Source organism: Sarcophilus harrisii, chromosome 1 (genome assembly GCF_902635505.1).
Source record: "Sarcophilus harrisii chromosome 1, mSarHar1.11, whole genome shotgun sequence".
Lineage (NCBI taxonomy): Eukaryota > Metazoa > Chordata > Mammalia > Dasyuromorphia > Dasyuridae > Sarcophilus > Sarcophilus harrisii.
The window spans coordinates 557,685,405-557,707,096 of record NC_045426.1 but is presented as its reverse complement, the minus strand read 5'-3'; the positions used below and the strand labels follow the sequence as shown (position 1 = coordinate 557,707,096).

The window sequence follows — 21,692 nt, the reverse complement described above, 5'->3', positions numbered from 1 at the left end:
ATATTTATTTTAAGGCTCTTTAAAAGTTTGTGCTCTAAGATTATTACCTCAAATGACTTTTCTCTTTTAAAAGATTGTCAATGTCTTTTAAGTTCTTCTCAAGGTTCCTTACAGCTTTAAGATTATTTGAATCCTATTATTTTAACCCAAAGCGATGGTGGTACTGGTAAGGAATCTTGGGATCCATCGATGGCATTCAAGAAATGTTAAGGAACAAGAGTAGCAATGATGATAGCATTTAGTGGTGAAGAATTGTTCCTGTTCCATAGCTAATACTGGAATAACCATTTTGAAGCAGGAAGGAAGGGGCAGGGATCCATATAGAACTAAGAACTAGTTATCATCAATACCACTCTCTTTCCTCTATACTAGGTTCAAGTTGTCAAGATATACCATTACAGGACCGTTATGACTTTGTGGTTAAGAACCCTTTACCCACATCTGTTTCCTTTGCAATAATTTAAGGCTAGTAATTTTTATTTCATTAATTCCATATGAGTGAGATTAATTTTCAGATGGCATAAAATATTCAGCTTTGGTGGTGAACACCATGTGAGAAATGAAGAGGAAAGAAAACAATAGCTAAGTCCTGGGATTTAAGGAAGATGGGCAGTAAATCTGTCTAGAAAAAAAATATCCTTTTTTTGGTAACACATACCTCTCAACCTAAAGAAAAACTGGTTTGCAAATATCTGTAGCATGTCTATCCCAGTCCCTAGGTACAATCCCTTGTGTCTCTGCACCCAAGCAAAAATGTTTCAGCTCTGAGATGCTCTTTTTCTTCTGGGAAAGTCCACTTGCCTCCAGCAGTCAAGGTTATAAATGATTCCCCTTTCACATTACAGGGAAACTGCAGGACTCAGTGAAGGGATCCAGAGGAAATATTGAATTTACAGTAATAGAGAATGAAAAAAAAAAGAAAACCACAAGGAAAAGGCTACAAATGTTTTGAAGAGAAGTCAACTATCTAGGCCTCGGGGACTCAGGCATCTGGACCAATTATGAAAAGTAAACCAAATGTTCCCTTGCCTTGACCAAGAAGAATTGAAGTATGATGGGCTAGTCAACCACCAAGGAATACATCTGATTTATGATGAGATTTTGGTAAAACACAAATATTTACATCACCATTCCAAGAATCTTATATTTCATCCATGTGGGTACTCATTTGTCTCTATGAGAAAAAGTACCATGTGGGTACTCATTTTTCTCATAGAGACAACTTTCCCTCCATGTTTTATTAGGAAGTCTTTGTGAATGGCTATGGCCAAGAAGAAAATTTCTTCAGTTGCTAACCACACTTCTGGTTATGAACCTCTCCAAATTTAGCTATGTTGGGCTGAAGTAGTTAAATATACAATCCTCTTATTTGTTTGCAAATATATCTTAAGAAGTTGCCTAAAATTCAGAGATTAAATGCTTTGCTTAGGGTCCCTCCAATAGGAAATATCAGTATAAATAATCCAATTAATAATAATGGACATATGAAGAAAAATACCATCTGTATCTAGAGAAATAACTGATAAATAGAAATATGTAAAGAATAATTTGACATATACATTTTTTCATATTATATATATATATATATTATTGGTGTCTAATGGTAGTCATCTTTAGGGTAGAGGGAGGAATGAAAAAAAGAAAAATATGATCATTTTATTATAAATTTTATCATATATTAAAAGGAAAGGCAAGTTTTACAAAATAAATTTCAGTTTCTTGTACAGTCATCTTTTTTTAAAAAAAATTAAACTATACTTTGGAAATGCTTGTTTTATTTCAAAAATTAAAAATAAAACACCCTTAAATTTAGGTGTTCCTGTTTTATTTTTGCTTTTGAATCGCAGGGCCTACCACACAAAGGCAACATGGAGAAGTAGACTGAGAGCTACCCCTAAAAACTCAGGTTCAAGTCTTGCTTATGACACATAGTGATTCTATGATCCGGGCAAATTACTTATCCTCTCAAGGATCCAGGAAATTCCTAAGACTAAGTTGAAGAGTTGCCCTCTGGAATTGGCAAAGGGAATTTCCTTACTTGGGAAATCCCAAGTACGGTCCTTATCTTCAGCACTTAGTAAAGTGCTTGCCAAATAATAAGTGCTTAATAACTGACAACTGATTTACTCACGACTTCATCCACCCCTCTCTGCTGCTTCAGTGATAGTCATTATCTGAATATTTCTATGTCTATAAGGAAAGTGCACAGTGTTCCATTTAGCAGGTGAAACACTGGCTGAAGGCCTTAGGAACTTATCTAGTCATGATATAGAGTTATTTCTTCCAGATCACAACTTTCCCCATGACAATTTCCATATGTCAAAGATTGACATAAGAAATAAAATGGGAATTTTGCAGAAATGGCAGATGATATGTGAAGGCTAGAAGATAACACAGAAAATAGAAATTCAGAAATGCATAAAATATATGTATAATTTTGCACATTATCAACCTAAATTTTACACTATAAATACTATATATGATATGCAATATGGTATACTATATACTATAAGGTAATATAAATACCCCATGAAAGAAAAATGAAAAAATTCAGAGTTCCCTGATATCAAGGGAAAACCAAATTTTTTTTCACAGATTTTCCAGATTTAGGGGATGCTGTGCCCTTAACCCCTAACCTACACTGTGATGTCAAAGGACTAACTGTAGTCAAGATTTCACTAGAGATTCATCTTGAATTTACATTCCAAGACACTTCCAAGACTACCTGCATTAGAAGCAAATTTGTTGGTTTGTCTACTTTTCTTCATTTCACTAAAGCTACCCATAAAAGGAAGAAGAAAAGTTTCTAAGTTGATTAAATACATTCTCAATTTAAAAAATGTTATTCTTGGTCCTATATGAATATTTTCAATATTTTAATTTTTCAAACTGGACTGATTTTGGAGAACATGTCTTGTCCAACAAACTCAGGGCAGTGGTAATGTTCTCAAACTATTTCTACCAACCGCTAGATAGAAATCCGTGAATTGAATTTTATGCAGTGTTAAATTTCCCAGTCTGAAACTTCATTGACATTGTATGATTAATACAAATGTATAGTTTACATTAGGATTATTTCCTTGGTCTGAGACTCAGAGTTTCAGCTTGGCTAAGTGTCTCTGCATGTAGTATTAGGATCATTTGGTGTTTGCTTCCTAATTGCACTGGTTTGCATAAGACAGTAATTTTTTAAATTAATGAAAAAAATTCACAATGTCTATGAGGAACTTTCCTTATCTAAAGAATATCATCTTAAGAAAGTTTAAGGAAGAATCAATTTATCATCATGCACTCCTAGTTGGAGGCAGCCATGTTGCCCAGTAGACCTGAGCTTAGAATCCTCAGTTCAAATCCTTAGACATTTAATAGATGTGTGATTTAGGGCAATTCACTTAATTTGTCTGCCTCACATTTCTGAAATTAAATGGGGAAAATATAGCACCTGCTTCAGAGGATAGCACATATTAAGCTGCACAATATACTTCTTATAATCCCATTCCTGCCCCATTTTTGCTGAACTTCAACCATTTTTCCAGAATCTCTCATCACTTCTACATACAAGTACCTTCTGAATTACACATCCTCCATGATTTTTTTCCTTGACTAAGGTAGAGAGCAGAAATAAACTCTCTTATGTTTTATTTACCCTCCTTAACATAATGTGAATATTAACTTATCTTTTACCTTATTTAAAAATATGTTTTCTCTCTATCCAGTCCCTGTTTGCTTGTTGTTTGTGTGTTCTCTTCATATTAGAACATATAATTACTCTGTGTCTTAAAATGAAAACTTTAGAGGGTAGGAGTGATTGCTAATGAGTTCCTCCTAAAAAGAGCTCAACAGAGAAACAAATGTTTTCAAAAATTGATTATTAGGCAATCTATACTTCACAAAGATAACTTCTGACCTTAAATTTCCTGAAAAAAAAAACCCATAGGTAACTGAACAACTGGAAGTAAAGAATGAAAATAAAATTGAGAAGCACTGGACTTTTCCTACCTCAGAATGGATTTAGGGTTTGTGTAGCAGGAAAGGAGCATGAAAAGCTATCAGTAAAGTTTACATAAATCAAATTTAGACATATCCTATTTATCAATGAAGAAGCAGATTTATTCCTAAATATTAATTAATTTCTAATTAATCCCTATAGATTGGTAATCTGATGATTCCAAACCATGGCACTTTCTCACCCCATAAGCCTTTTGAAGATATAGTTGAAATACACACAATTTATAAAATTGGTGTGGGGAACTCCCAGTGTAGAAACTTATTTTGCTATATAGATGCAATTCATATAAATGTAAGCAGTTGCTTGGGGTCATTGAGAAATCTAGTGACTTGCTTGTGGTTACAAATATAGTGTCAGAGGGAGGATTTCAATTCATTCTTTTTTATTTCAAAGCTGGTTTTCTATGGACTATACCATGTGATGACATTTTCCCACACAAATAGCATCTTATCTTGCATCATTTAAAAAATTTGTTAATTATTTAATGAACAGATGTCTCACATCTACAACTAGACTAGAAAAGTCTTTGTTCAAAGAGATGAGGTAGCATGATTCTTTTGTATTAGTTGAATAACTAATAGATTAAGTACTTGAATTGGACCTGTGTTCAGTCCTATGCTAAACACCTAGTTTGTGTGACCCTCTTTCTCCACTTTGGTTTTCTTATTTGTTAAATGGGGATTTAAAAAAATCACACCTCGAATTGTTATAAGGATCAAATGTGCTTTGTAAACTTTAAAGTGCTATGCAAATACTGGCTATTATTAATCATCTTTATTCCTTTCACAATACAACAGATTGATTGATTATGGCCATTGTCTATGGCATTGACATGATCATATATGGCAACAAATTCAGACTGATTTTAAGAATCACTTGTTCAGATTATTATTCATCATCTTTCTTCAATCACCAGAAATATAAGGAATATGAAATAGTTGAAAAGAAATCACTTTTTTTCAACTCATATTCAAAAAATCCCAAGAGTAATCATCATTGGAACATTTACCCAAAATTTACTCACAAATTCATCATTTTGATAGTTTTTAATTAAGTGGCAATTCTGAGTCAGATTGAAGAAATCACATCTGATACACTATAATCACTGATATTTTAATTGCTTACCATTGCCGATGCAACACGACTGACTTTCACTGGGTTCTTCCGTCCAGAGAGATCCATTTGTGCTTTGTCCATTATGTACAGGCAAGCATCCAGGATGCCATCTTCAAACTATGTAATAAGAAAGAAAAACATTTTTAAACTGCTTAATATCCATTCGGGAGAGCAAATGTTCTTTGCCTAAAAATAGATGAAGCAAAATTGTATTTTAGTCCAATGTTTGGAAACCTAGGTTTTAAAAAAATATATATTAATCATCCATATTTAGTGAGAAATGCTCTGATAAAAGAGGAAAATATTCTAATTTTCAAGGCAGTTTTAGAGGCCTGAATGTGAAAGGTGATAATGATATTTTTAAACTAAATTAAATCCCACAAATATTTATTAATTACCTACTATGTCTAAGATACTGTACATAAAACTTGATATGTCTAAAATTAATAGCATACTAAACCATAGCTGTTACAATTACACTTACAAGACAATTACAAAAGTACCTCTCTATTTAATGAACATGAAATTTAAGTCTTTCTGAAAATGGCCTATTCATTTCAGAGGATTCTTCAAGCATGTCTGTTAGAATGCCCAAGGCTAAACAATGAATGATTTACTAACTTTTCTAAACCTCAAAAACAACATGAGTCCTTGTGAGTTTTAAAAATAAACTGACTCTTAGGTTCTCACTTTGAAAAATTTCTGGTTTATTTAGATTATATTTTGAAAAAAATAAGTGAGCTTAGCTGGAGCATACACATCTAAAGCTTCTTCTCTTTAGAGACAAGATAGACAAGAAGGGTCCCAGTATCAACAAGAAGACAGATAAATCCAGATAGAGATTTTTTTTTCCAAGGGGAATACCCAATAATACAATTCAATCTGCTTAGAAAAAAATTCCTGAGGCATGGGAAGTATCAGAATTATCTATAATGGTTAGAGGCAACAATTAGTATCATGATATTCAGCTATACATTATGTGTGCTGTAGAGTAACAAAAAGAGCACCAAACTAGGAGTGGAGATAGATAAAATCTTAGCTTAACTTCTGACTTTGCTCCTTTCTATCACAAGTGCACATTGTGCACCTTACTTGTGTGTGACCTTGTGCACATTACTAACCTGTCTGGACCTTTCCTTCTCTATAAAAGAAAGGACTTGGACTAGAGAAGCCCCTAAAGTCCTATCCAGCCATTCTATGACCTTCCTACAATAAGAAATGTATGCACATCTTCTGAGTGGGTGGAATAGTTTTGCTCAAGAAACAAAATCTGTTATGGCTATTTAGTCCATGGGGATCATAGCTTGAGCAGTGCAAAGTATCTTAGAAACCATCTAGTTCAATTTCCTCATTTTGCAAATGATAGAACTGAGGCATTGGGATATCAAATGATGTAGACCAAGGTCATACAGCTGTAAAATGTGAAATTTGAACACAGGTATTCTGACTCCATTGCTTTTTCCAGTATATCTCTTTTTTAATTGATTTTCACTGATTTTGAATTTCTAAAGAGACTTGAAAAAGTAAATGTGTTTACCCCGGTTTCTTAGAAACCAATTTTCAATATCATCTATTGTTAATAGCAAAGCTTCTTGATAACTAACAAAAGAAAATGGTTCTGGGCACCAGAAGCACAGATCCATAGACTTCATAAGTTTCCCCGAAGGCCATATTCACTATTTTAGTCAATCAATAGTTTAGGATCAACATAACTTCAACGTGTGAGGGGTGAAGTAAACTGAGCAATTTCTCAAATGGCCCTAGTAGAGTTTCATTATTCATCAGTTATTTCCCATGCAGAATAAGTCCAACTTGGGCTTTATTAACCAGCAATAAGAATTTGTCTAATGATGGTAATTTGATTGCTTTTGGCTCTATGTTCTATCCCCAAGATAGGACCCAAGCCTTGGTAAATTGGAAAAAAAATTTATTTTGGAGGGGAACTATATGATTTCATAGGTGGGATACATAAACAGAATCTTGTACCCTGAGGGGTCACCTCATCTATGGTTTCTGAGATTCTTTGATCTGCTGGTCTTTAGCAGGTTTGCATGTCTCCATATGGATCAGGGTCAGAAAAGGTGTCTTATAAATTGCATTCAATATACATTTATCACAAGCTACTATGGCCAAATATGGTGCTCAGTGCTAGAGATCTAAGACACATGTATCATTGCATTACTGAGAATCAAAGTGATATCTTTTGAAGAAGGAAGAGCACACTGTTTATCTCTTATCTGGGTGGATAAGGCAAATCAAAAGATCAGGCTTAGTTTGAAAAGTTGCTCTACATTGTACTTGATACGAATTTATCCCATACTAGGCTAATTCAGCTCTTTTTTTAAAGCATGATTGTTGGATTCCATCCTCTCTCACATTAGGGCAAAACAAAGGGGGGATAAAGCCGTACCCTTACCTCAAATGATAACTGTATCCAGAGGTCTTTGGTTATATTTCCTATGTTAATTTGTTTCTTGCCATAGCCTTAAGTTTAGTTGTGGTTGTTTTGAGAAATAGTCATTGTATTGATCTTGGGACATGGCTCAGAATTGAGATCACATAAGAAGTTGTGATTAAAGTCATATCCCATGAGGCTACCAGTAAGCTCTTTTTAAAGGTGAGGCTCTCAATGATCTCATGTATCTAGGCTGTAGTACTATAATTATTCATAATTGCAGAGTCCTTGCCTTCCAATAAAATTCACAGTTCAAAGTATGATTCAAGAATCTCTGTTAATCTTCAGTTTCTTTGATGAAAGAAGCAATTGGTAATTGCTCTCCTTTCCATTAATTTGTTTGAGGTAGATAGATAGATAGAGACATAGATGGATGGATGAATGGATGGATGGATAAATCGATAAATAGATAGATAGATAGACAGAACATTTACTATGTGCAGATGACAGAAGCACAATACATTCCAGACACAATAGTAACCTGAAGAGGTTCACAATCTAACGGGAGAAAGCTGACACATGATAGGAAGCTGACAAGAGTTGGTGGCAAGGGAAGGAAGAAGTAAGTAGAGTGAAAAATAAGTAGAGTTCCCCCTAAAATAATGGTCGTAAGGTGAGAGTTACCAATAAAGAGAAGAGAGTCCCAGATAAAGAAAGGGAGGAGGATTCCAAAGCATTGGTAGGCCAGGGTCCATAAAAAAATTAATGACAAATCCAATATAAAAACCTAAATATCCCAATTCATCCAAAGCAACATCTATTACAGGCCGTGTTAGCTAATTCAAATCCCAAGAGTCCTTAGTGAGAATAAAGAATGTATTTAGGACCCATTGCTATTTATGTCTGAATCATTAGAGAGAGGGAAAATAGAGGAAAATTTGAGGAATAAATGACATAGATAAGAGGGAGGGAAAATGGACAGAGAAAGAGAGAGAAGAAAAGCAAAGGCTTAACAGGATAGGGTGTCACTAGGAATTACTAGCAAGTTGTATGCAGAGATTGCATGAGACCAAACTGTGTCACTCTGTTTATTAAATAATCATGAGCCCAGCAAAGACTGCCTGGGGTCTGTGTCTACTATCTTCACAAAGGCATATGGTATCTCACATTTGTTCAGCCCTATTCCTCTTGCCCATGGCCTTCCTCTGTGACTCATCACTTTCACCAATGTAAGGAAGTGGGCTTCTTTTTACAACCAGCCATCAGGCTAGTGTCAAAGCCCACAGTTTAATCAATGAAAGTGCATTTTCCCTGCACTCTTGTCATCTACACTTTATTTTTCATTCATGCAGATGCTTCTGTCTGTGATCTCAGTCTGACTGTATGAGTAATTGATGCTTAATCCTTCCTTACGGAACCAATTAATGTACCAGTGAAGCATGAGCCCTAAAACATGAGATGCAGGAGTGGATTACTGTACTAGTTTAGCAAATGTAGGAGTGAATCAGTGGAGCCATATACTTCATAACACAACATCCAGTTGAAAATGAAAAAAAAAAATCAGACAATAAGCTTTTTGGCTTCTACATCAACCAAATTTTATTTGACTAAGTTTTCTGAGTGAACATATTGACTCTATTAGTTGTTGTTGTTGTTTTCACATCATACAAGCAGAAAATTACTTTCATCATACAAATAGAAGCTCCTTTCTGCAGATAATATTGTCCTGGTTGATTCAAGCCCTTAGAACAATGCAGAATTTTCTGGAAGAAATCAGTAATCACTCAAAAGTGTTTGACCTGACTATCCAAATGAGAAAGAGGAAGTGGATGAAAAATATCCACTGCCAAGATTAGAATATCCAGTTGGATGGGCAATCTTTAAAACTTTTCTATCAGTATCCATGTCTGGGATAAATATAGCAATGGGCAGTACAAACGGGCATGGAGTTTGGACTTATAATTAAAACCAAGGAGAAGAATGGATTATGTTGGTTTCAGGAAGTTTCAAACCTCCTTTAATAACCCCAAACTTCTCCCAGAAACAAAAGCTCATCTTTTTAATGACATTATGCTACTTGCTTTGTTGTGTAGCTTCAATACATGTAGCACAATTATCTCAGAGGGATTAGAAATAACTAGCACATAAAAGGCAATGGAGAGGTATATGGTAGGAGTGACTGGGTTGCAACATATAACTAATGAGACACTTTGAAGAAGAGCAGGATTGAAAGATATCAGTAAGGAAACATTTATAAGAAAGAAGATGGGCTAATCATGGGGTGAAGAGTAGGATGACCAGCAGATTTCCCAAGTGCTCTCTGGATATTATTGCTATTCTAGGAAAAAGCAAGGGAGTTCACCAGCATATCGGATGGACCCAGCAAGCTGAATGAACTTGAGGTCTGGATTAGATGGATGAATTAGATAATTAGATGATCTGTAAGCTAAACAATGAAGGAAACTTCCAAATGAATGAATCACATATTTGCTTGAGTAACTAAACCTACCTAACATATGTGATACCTAGATTCCAGTGAGATATTTGATAGTTTTTCAAGATATTTTTGTTAATAAATAGAAATATGTAAGCTAGATGACAGTACTGTAATTCAATTTGGAGTAAGCATCCATATCTAAAGAGTGAACTGATGTCAATAATTAATGTCATGGTGTCTTAATGGTGTCATGGTGTCATAATGTCTTAATGAAATATCTATCAATAACTCAGAAAAAAATATTTATAATTTAATGATGAAATTTTAAAGGGATAAATTTAAAATTCTTCACTGATGAGAACAGAACACTGGAACAGAAAAAACTGTACAAATATAGGATTGGAGACACATTTGACAAAAGATCCATGGTTTTAGTTGATTGCAAACTTAATTAGTCAACAGAATGATGTGATTGCAAAAAAGAAAAATACTGTATTATTAATATACGTCTTAAAATAGACTTGGGAGTTTTGAGTTTTCCTTGGGCTTCTTCATTTAGCAGAGTGGGGAACCTACTGAGGTCATTTTAATATATTATAACCTTGAGTTCGAGTATACACAGCTTCCAGAACAAGGTAGCTGATGAGCACCTCTCTTCTAGTCACACTGCAATGCATTCAAAAGACAGAATGGTGAAGGCATTTAAAGCCACCTGATACAGTTAAAAAGACCTGAGGACATCTAGCTTAGAGAGGAATGGACTTAAGGAGAAATAAAAGGGACATTAAACATTTGAAGAACTGTCAGGAAGAAGAAGGATTAGACTAATTCTACATGGTTCTGGAAAAGGACAGTATTAGGATCAATGAGCTGAATTTTTTAGATAGCAAATCTCAGTTCAGCACAGAGAAAAGCTTCCTAATAGCCAGCGCTCTCTAAAAGTAGAATAGGTTGATTTGCAATAAGTGAATTCCCCATCACTGAAAATACTCAAATGGATACTGATTGAAAACTTGTCAGAGAGGTTATAGAGAGTATTCTTGATCTAGGTAAAGGGTTAGACTAGAATACATTCCCATAAGCTCTGAGATCCTACAGACATCAGATTTCAGAGGAGTCTATAATCCATAGGGATTTTTAGAATGACGACAAAAGCAAGTTTAACAATTGTGTGGATGATGGATCTGCATGGGAAGAGTTTTCTGATTGGTTTCCTGTCTCAAGTCTCTCCTTCTGCCAGTCCATCCTCCAGGCAACTGCCAAAATGACATCCCTTAAGTACCAATGTTATTTCTCTCCTCAATAAATTCCAATACCTTCCCTATTAGATATCTATAGGATAAAACAGTAACTCCTCTCTTTTGCTTTTAGAGCCCTTTATAACTAGGCACAAATCTATCTTGCCAATCTGATGTATTATTCCTTTCTTACACTCTATTAAATAACTAAACTGACCTCTCACACAGGATTCCATTTCCCATCTCTATGCCTTTGTGAGGCATCTCCTATACCTGGAATACTCGCTCTCTCTTCATTTGTGCCTAACAAAATCCTTTAGTATTTACATGTTGCCTCCTTTAATAAAATGTAAGCTCATTGGGAGTAAGAATTCTTTTAATCTTTTTTTTTAATTCTCTGTACCTAATATAGTACCTGGCATGTAGTAGGTATTTAATGAATGTTAAGTAACTGATTCCCAGAGTACACTGAACTTACTTGGTAATTAAAACAAAACTGGATAGATAATGCATTGTTCCCAGAACAGGATTTGGAAATAAGTCCTCTATTGATAATGTAAGTAATGTATTGGATTTCCTTGAAGTATTCTGATACATTATCTTTGTCTTTTTCTGGTTTAACTCATAAAACTGTGGTTCTACAAAGTAATTTGTCCTCCTTCTCATTACATTGTGTGTGCATTTTTCAAATTAAATATTATAATTTACCAGCTCCTGGACATCTTCAGAATTTGCATGATGTTTGTAGCTTACTGATTTCAAAGTTTTTCAAACCACCATCAGCATCTTCATAGGTTGAGGTTCATGGGGTTCTCAATTCAAGTTAGCAATGACTCTAAGCTACAGAGAGCAGCACTGATGGAAAGCAGATTTTTATTACTGTTCCCACATTCACAGATAGTAACACAATTCAAAACCTCATTCATGAGCACAAACATCAAAGACAAAACTATATCTCACCTTTGGAAGATATCAGTTGTTTATTATCCCTCAAGCAAAACTTTCTTACAAATGCAACCCAAGCTATTTATTTTTCTTTTTATTGCTACAAAATGTTGCCCTACCAAAAAGTTGTGTTTCTAGGAAAGTATACTAAACTTCATTACTTAGATCTAATTTTCAAAGGGTAAAGGTTGCCAGGCTAAGTTAGTGAATGGGCTGAATTGTAATGAAAAAAAAAATACTCATCACTTTTAAGTGCAGACAGTTATAATTCGACTAGCTGCTAACAGCATATGTCTAAAGTAGAAGAATTTTAGTTGCTGCCCTAATATAAAGATTAATACATTCACATGTAGAAACATTGCATTAAGTCCACAAAAAAAAACATATTCTTAATTGACTTAATATAGACTTTGTTGTTAATATAGACAATCCATCAGTTTATGATTAAGCTATGTTAAAAAAAATTGTTATTTTTTTCACCTGAGTTGTTTTTTTAAACTAATAGTATTTTATAAATAAGCATGATCCTAAAAAAGAGATATAATATCTAAACTCCTACTTTGCAGAGATGAGAGATTCACACATGTGCAACATTGCATTTCTTTTCAGACTTTTTCCATCTATTGATTTGCTTTGATGATTTCTTTCCTCTTTAAAAAACATTTTTATGTGGTATGGCTACAAGGGCAGTAATACTATGAGAAATTTTAATAAAAAAACTAAAGATGTAAAAACAATTATTAAAAAAAGAAACTAAGTATATTTTTTCCTATCCAACAATAGTCTACTAATTCATTAAATATGCCTGAAATGGAGCAGCTAGATGGCCCAGTGGATAGAGCACTGGCCCTGAAGTCAGGAGGATCTGAGTTCAAATCCGACCTCAGACACTTAACACTTCCTAGCTATGTGACCCTAAGATTGCCTCTGAAAAAAAAAAAAATGTGTATATATATGTGTATATATATATATATACATATATATATATATATATATATATATATATATATAACACACATATAGAATACTGGAGGTGTAGGCTAGAAACATGAAGAAATAAAGTATAACACAAAAAAAATGGACAGGATAAAGCTCAGAAAAGAGGTCCAGAAACAGTAAGTTCAACTTAAAAGATAGAACAGAGCACTCTCACCTCAATGGTCTACTGTAGTCCTCCAACAAGACACAAAATATCTTTCTAATATTCCTTGTATCAACAATATACTAGCAACATAATCCAATGTATTAATATTCAAGAAAATAGTGAATAAGAGGAGTCATGAGTGACAGAAATATGGGCTATTTTGGAAAGTAAGGTAGAAACTAAGAGAAATACCTGCATAAAATTCTCCTCAAGAGAATAGGAAAATTAGAGAATAACAAAGACAAAGAGTGTTTACATACACTTTCTGTAAGAAAGAAGGAATGAAAATTTGTGATGGCACCATTATATCTTAGGTAACTCATCTCCAACACACCCAAAATGGAACTCATTCTATTCTGCTGCTTTAAACCTACCCATCTTCCAAATATGTGCCATTTCTCTTAACGGTACTACCATTTTTCCAGTTACCCAATTCACAACCCCATAGTAATATTTGATTATTTATTTTCCTTTAACTTCAATGTCCAATTATTTGTCAATCCTACCTCAACAATATGTCCTGCCTCTATCGCTTAACACTCCTGGTACCTATTCTTATCCTGCTTCTTCTGGGCCCTCATCATCTTTTGATTTAGCTATTGCAACAGCCTCTGAACTCCTCTCTGTTTTCAGACTCTCCCCTCTCCAATCTAATCTCCACAAAGTTGTCAAACTGACATTTCTAAAACAACATCTGTTGAAGTCATTACCTCTTCCTAAATGAAGTCTTCAATGACTTTTTAGTTCTTGTAGGATAAAATTTAAAATAAATTAGTAATGGAGGGGGGGAGGATTTTTTTATGTAGGTATATAGATTGTCTATAAATGTTTGCAAGATCAGACTAAATTTGGAAGAGAAATGATAGAACAAAAGAACACTTTGAAGTCTTCCTAGTGTGAAAATTCAAAATAGCAGAAATAAACTCTCAAATGTCCATAGTTTGCCTTTCTTTTTTTCTTCTTGCCTTTTTGTATTCTTTATCTCTAGAACTCCACCCAGAGACAAAGTAATTTGGTACCACTTCTTTTGAGCTCCAGTCTTTCCTTAAAGATGTACTCTCCTAGACCATTCCAAAAAAAATATCATCCTATGAGATAGGCATAAAATCTCTAGCCAGGGTCATGAGGAGACTGTCAGTATTTTTCCATTTTAGCTTCTTTTGGGTATCAAATCCTTCATCAGTAGAGAAAAGTGATTCATACTCTTCTGATATAAGATCACAAAACTTGTTGAATCTTTCCCCACTGGTATAGCCTATGCAAACTCCAGATTTAAGAATCTAGATCCTGAGATGACTCTTCTTTGTATAATGAATTTACTTATATTTATTATATATGCTACAAGTAGAATATCTCCTTTGGCCTTTTTTTTACCTCTAGGGTTCATTATTTTTTTAAAAATATACTATGCAAACAATTCATAGACTCTTATCTTGAGGTTTATAGGGTTCATAACAGAACATTATAGTATGAAGAATTGAAATTGACAGTTGTCTGGAGGGCAAAGGAAAGGTACATGCTGAGCATAGGGAGGATGCAACACCATAAAATGAGAAATTGTTAAGAAAAATAAGAGTAAAGCACTTTTTGCTCATGTGGTGAGGGTGAGATATGACCAACGGACAATCTATTAGTTATCTATGCTACATTATCAGTCTCATGATGTTCAGAGAAAGCAAGGAAGTCACCTTGCACATTGGGTAAGCCTCTTTGATGAACTTAAGGGATTATGAGGATGAGGGTAAAACCAAGCATGGATAGATAAAAATCTGTATCATTGCTGAGCTTATCCCACATTACTGAGATCATAAATCTGTTAGGGCATTATGATTTTTTGAATTTTTTTCAATAAACAGATATGAACAATCCAATTATTCTAAAGAAGAAATCACAACTTTTTTTGCCGTTGAAAAGGAGTTTCAAAAAGCATTAAATAAATGCTTGGGAAGATGATAGTTGAATTTAAAATGGCTTACCTGACCATAGTTCCAGCTTCTAGTTTTTACGTCATCGAAGTTTCCATGGAAAATAACCCCAAGGTCATTCAGAACATATTCTTCTCTTTCCTTCTCATTATCCAGATACACAGCATCTTCTGCAAAAGGTGTAAACATAATAGCCATTACCAAGCCACTTTCAAATACTCCAAAGTAATGTCATGTCTCATTTTTTAATTGAAACATGAAAAAATATGATGAAAAAATGTATTTTCTTCAGAGTGTCTGCTCTCATTTTCTTCTGTGGAATTGGAATCAACAATGAGCACAAACAGCACCAAAAATCAGAATGCAAATGAGGCATTCTGGGAAATTCTGACAAGTCCTTACTCTTCTTCATGTGCTCAGGATGGCACAATTAAATCACCATGTCTCATCAAGCATTTTATGATTTCTGTGCACCAGCAATTTTAAAATCAGAATTCTATGATGTAGCTCCAAATCAGCAACACAGATCAAAGAACAATTTCTATCCTATTAATGTTAATAAAAAACAGCTGATGATTTTTAGCAGATGATTTTTAAAAAATAAATATGTGACCTAAGAAATCACATATCTGTCAAAGCATCAGTATTCAAAATGAATCAATCCATGATCTCATCAATTTGGATGTTCCTTCTAGCTATGTAGCTTGCAATCCATCTGGTCTTGTCTATCCTCCATCCTGTAACAATGATTCTTATATTTGTCTACCACAGAGATCTATCCAAAATTTTGCTTTTCCTTGACATCTTAAGTATAGCAGTGGAATTCTGAGTCTACCTATTTGTCATTTCTTTCCCTTGCTATGTGATCACCTCCAATAGCCTAGACGGTAACTTTATCATTCAAGGTGTCCATTTGATAGAGAACTTAGATTGCATGATCCTTAAGAGCAGGGACTATCTTTTGCCTATTTTTGCATCCCCAACATTTATGCCTGACACATGATAGATGCTTGTTATTATTCAGTTGTTTTTCAGTCATTTGTGGTTCTTCCTGACCCCATTTGGAGTTGTACCAATTGCTGCCTTGTCTCTGTTATATACAACTTGTTTTTCTTTTAAAGTATGTAGTAAATTCAATCTATAGTTTTCAAAGCTTTCCTACTGATCTGCGACTCTTTCTGAATTTTCTTCTGACCTCTTCTTGACATTCTTTATAAATATTAAAGTATTCTTTCATTCTATTTCTCTCTCTTTCTATTTTTCTCTCCTCCTCTATTTTTCCATTTTTCAAGTTCTCTCTCTCTCTCTCTCTTTCTCTCTCTCCCTCCCTCCCTCCCTTGCTCTGCCTCTCTGTCTCTCTATGTGTCTCTGTATCTCTGTCTTTCCCTGTCTCTCTGTTTCTCTCTCTGTTTCTTTCTCACTGTCTCTCTCTGTCTCTCTCTCTCTTTCTCACTATCTCTCTCTCTGTCTCTATCTCTCTCTCTCTGTCTCTGTCTCTGTCTCTCTGACTCTCTCTGTCTCTCCCCCCCTCTACCTTGTTCTGTCTCTCTGTCTCTCTATGTGTGTCTCTGTTTCTCTGTTTCTGTCTCTCTGTGTCTCTCTGTCTCTGTCTCTGTCTCTGATTATTTTTCTCAGAACTTCCCTTCCCTTTCCTCCCTCCCATCTCATCAACAATTAAAGGTCAAAAGTAGCTCTAATCCTGAAAAAGTTAAGGAGATAGTGTATAGCTATAATACTCATAGCAATGACAGTAATAATGGAAGCCTAAAGAAAGGTTTAAGTGAAGTATACAGTGCTTGGCACATAGTAGGTACTTAAATGTTTATTGACTAAATGAATCACAAACAGCATTAGGATTAGATGGTCATTAAAGATCCCTTTCAAGCCTATATCCTTTGATTATTTTTTTCCCATCACAGGGCTTTGTGTTCATAAGTTCTATTCTAAGAATATAGATTCAATTTTAAAAGCACTAAAACTCTCATATATCTGTCAGATTACTTAAAATTGAACTGGCACTACTAATGTAAGTGCCATTGCCATTGTATTCATAATTTAGCCATAAAGGCATACCTCGAATTGACACAGCAGGGTTTTACCTTTGCAAAAGTATTATCACATATTTTTAAAACTCAGGGTGCACTCCTATCTCCCTGAAGTACCAGGGAACCTGTGGTCTCCTACTACTGCAATAGAAAGGAGACTGCTCCATCCCCTCCCCATGTCCCCCTTTTCATCCAGCCTAGCTTTAGGCAAATAGAAACATCATTTGCCCAACCCCTGATGTGCTCAAAAAGCCTATCTATTTACCTTCTCTTTAACGTTACCTATAAACACAACAGAATAAAGGAAAATAGAAAATTGTTTCATCTCTTCTTTTCACTAACAGCAAACCCAGGATTCCATTTGGAGAGATATAATGGGCAGTGATCTAGGGAAAAGAATGTGGGACTTCTAGAGCAAGTTCCTCCACTAAGACCAAATGAGATGATCAACAGGTTCACTTCTGAGGTCACTTACAGCTCTAAGATACTAATTGTAATATAAAAATATATTCAAAATAAATTGAATATCATAAATGACTTCAGTATTTAAATGGACCTATTAATCTCATCAATGTTTGTATTCCCCTCCAGAAATGCTAATTACAACTCACCTATCCCTTTTCATCCTGTAGGGACTCTTGTTCTGGAAAATGCCTAATGGAAATGGTCATCCCATCATGTTTATTCTGGCAAATGCCTAATGGAAACAATCTTCCCATCATGCTATAAGTCTCCTTGTAGATCTTTTATTCATGCAATTCTGTGTTCTGCTACCTTTGTTCTTCCTATTTTCCCATGATACCCCATCTTCTATCTCCCTGACTTTTCACTGGCTGCCTACTCACTCTCTCTCTCTCTCTCTCTCTCTCTCTCTCTCTCTCTCTCTCTCTCTCTCGGCTTCCTTCAAAAATTTAGCTCAAATTCCATCTTCTATAGGAGGTCTTTCTCATCTCTCCCTCTAAATCCTGCTCTTTGCTCTCACCATTGTTATTATAAAAAGCCTTCTCTCTGAGATCATCTTCCGGCTTCTTTGAATAAAACTTATATGCATGTACATAAATGTTTGCATTCTACCTCCCAAATTAGAATAAGCTCCTTGAGGGAATGTCCTTTTTGGATCTTTGGAGAAAGATCTCCAGCTTTCAGTATTATGCTCAGCACATAGCAAGTGTTTGTTGACTGACATATATAAAATCAGCCTACCTCCTTCCTAGATCTTTTTCCAGGATGGCCTCTTTGTTTGCCCCTTTGTACACATAAATGATTCTTGGTAACATGAAAATAATAACTGATATTTTTCTATACCTTTAAGGTTTACAACACATATAATTTCATTAAATCCTCATCAAATCCTGTAAAATAGCTTGAATTATTATTTTTATTTTATATATGAGGCTCCTAGAGGAAAAGTGAGCTAGTAACCATCATGTAATTTCTAACTATTAAAAGCAGGTTCTCACCCTCTTGTTAACCATGATTCTAGAAGGAGATATAGGATCTGTAGGAGATAAATCTCTTTTTTTGCCAAAATGAAAATTTGGTTTAGATAGCTTTATTCACCTAGTTAGGTTCAGTCACATCTGAACCCAAGATAAAAATGAACTATGTTGTTCATCTGCTCAAAAAATGTTTTTTAAATTTTCTTAGAATAAAAGGATCCCAGCATTTAAGCCCTTCCATAATCTTGTTTCCAAACTATATTTTTAGGTTAATTGCAAACTCTTTCCCTTCATGCTGCTCTGAATTCAACTTGCCTCCTCCCACTTTAATTTATTTACAGAAGGATGATTCCCCCGTACCTGGAAGACTTTCTTTCTTGTCTTTATCTTTAAGAATTCTCCTCTCCCTTCAAGACTTGATTTAGGGACTACCCATTTGTGATATCTTACTTGATCTCCTCCAATTCAATCAATCAATCAATGAAAAAAGAAAAAGCATTTGTCCAGTTATATTGAATATTCAGCACTCCAAAGTTCCTGGAACTTTGCTAGGAACAGGGAATACAAAGAGCCCCCACTCTCAGTGTTGAGCCAACCCCACCTTTCTTACCATTAGGACTAGAAATTGAGTTATAAAAAAGAGCCCAGGAAAAACCTTGACGTTCTGATCATCTTTACATACTACTGAGTCATAAACTCCAGGTCCATTATCTCAATTCTTGCTAGGATAATTCCCCCATCCGTTTCAGTATTGCCCCTCACCTCACTATCTCCTGCCCTCAACCTTCTCATCTTAAATCCTGCTTCTCAGGATTAAGCTATGATCCTTTCCTGTAATTATAGCTCCCCATCCTTCCAGTGCCCTCACCCCACTTCCTTATCTGCGTTTGTTGCTCCTATAAGATTGTATACTCAGGTTATGTATTCTGTTTGCAAATCCTAGTTAGCTAAAACCCTATATAAGTTCCTCACATCAGTTTATCTGTGTTGAACGCTTTGGACCAGAATTCCATCTGGTCGGCTAGCTCAAATTCTACATTAAAGATAAAAAAAAAAAAAAAAAAAAAAAAAAAAAAACCAACAATCTCTATCTGCCTAGGTTTGTCTGGTATTACATCAAGAAGCTTATATTCAGTCAGGATGACAGCATGTAAACAATTATATGCTTATATACAAGAATATTAATAATGTTATAATTAACAGAAATAACATGTACACATAAAATTAAATACAAAATACAGGCAAAGTTATCAAAAAGTAATTAACAGATATTGAACACTGGTGCCTGGGTGGGTAAGAGTCAAGGATGTCTTCCTATATGAGGTAGCACCAGAACTCTTGAGGTAAAGGGTAGCTTTTCAGGCCCTGGAAGTTATATCTGCAAAGGCAGCAGTTGGAGGTTGAAGGTCTGGTATAAGGAGCAGTAGGGAGACCAGTTTGGGTGGAAGATTGATTGTGGCAAGGAGATGTGTTTATTAATAAATCTAGAAAAGTAGGTTGGAGTCAGATTGTTTAGAATTTTCTTGTTTTTGTTTTTGTGCCAAACAGGAATTTATTTTTTATCCTAGAGGCAATAGGAGCATCCCTATTTTTTTTTATAATGCTTTATTGTATATTTATTTTCTTCCACTCTCTCCCCTTAAGAAAATATAATCTACCAAAGGGCAGGAACTATATCATTAAAAACAAATTATATTCCCACAGTGTAGTATAATATGTTATAATTAGATTAGATTTAAAAGAAAGTTTTTTGCCACCAAATCCTTGACAGTTAAACAGTTCAACAACAGAAATGATTATGATTTTATCAGTGGGAAGGATATTAAAGAAGAGATGTCACCATCTGCTTTGCCACTAAGGACCATGGGACATTTCTATCTGACTTGTAACTAAAACCTTTCATCAATATTGTCTCCCCCATTTAGAATGTGAGTTCCTTGAGAGCAGGAACTGTCTTACTTTGCTTTTTATATCACCAGGATTAACAATGCATTGCACATAATAGTTTTAGTCTTTTCCAATCATATCTCACTCTTTGTAACCCCATTTGGCATTTTCTTGGCAGAGATACTGGAGTAATTTCCCATTTCCTTTTCCAGTTCATTTTACAGATGAAAAAAATGAGGCAAATAGGATTAAATGATTTGCCCAGGATCACATAGCTAGTAAGTTTCTGAGGCCAGATTTGAACTCAGTAAGATCAATCTTCCTGGCACTCTTTCCACTGCACCACCTATAAATGCTTTTCATTCATTCATCGACAGTTGAGTTTTCTACATTAATATCATAATTTTCATATAATTTGAAATTTTCAGCAAAGATAATGATCTTAGCTCACTTTTACATGGTTGTTCCTGATTTATAAAGCATTTTCCTGAATATGAAAAGTAAGTAGTGCCCATATTATCTTTATTTCATAGAAGGGTCAGTGAGGTTAACTAAAATGTCCTAAGCAATCTAACTAGTCAAAACTCATCTGTACTCAAACCTAAATATATGTTTCTAACTCTGCTACACCTTTAAATCCTTCAGCTTTAAAATGGATTGAGAGTAAAGGCTAATTATTGTTTCTGTGTTGTTTCAGTCATGTCAGACTGCATGTTTTACTATCTTTTTCTCCAGCTTCGTTTACAGGTGAAGAAACTGAGGCAAACAGGGTTAAGTGACTTGCCCAGGGTCAGATAGCAAGAAACACTGATTAAAGATTGGCTATTTTCAGATCAACCAATCAACAAATAATCTGACTAATATAACTTTATATTTAAAGACTTTCAATAAAGTATTAGATAAAGGTAAATAGGTATAATACAGGATTTGAATTGAGAGAAAGAGCAAAAAGGAATTTTAAAATTATGTATATTTATGCATACATATATATATATATGTATAGATCATAGTATATCTATAACAGTTAGCTGTAAATGGAATAGAAGTCAACTGGAGTTATAGGAAGAGTCCAAAAGTTGTAGTTGGAAAAAGTTGAATTCTATTTAGAAGTT

The 21,692-nt window shown here is 34.5% G+C and overlaps 1 protein-coding gene across 1 annotated transcript in view; it reads right to left on the bottom strand.

The window, feature by feature from the left end:
• The window catches only part of F13A1 (coagulation factor XIII A chain), a 192,435-nt gene that overhangs the window by 86,885 nt on the left and 83,858 nt on the right, over positions 1-21,692 (bottom strand). The window contains exons 5-6 of the mRNA XM_003760207.4: positions 15,261-15,379; positions 5,135-5,242 (exon numbers count right to left, since the gene is read on the bottom strand). Of these exons, the coding sequence (XP_003760255.1) occupies positions 5,135-5,242; positions 15,261-15,379 (227 nt within the window). The remainder of the gene's footprint in view (positions 1-5,134; positions 5,243-15,260; positions 15,380-21,692) is intronic.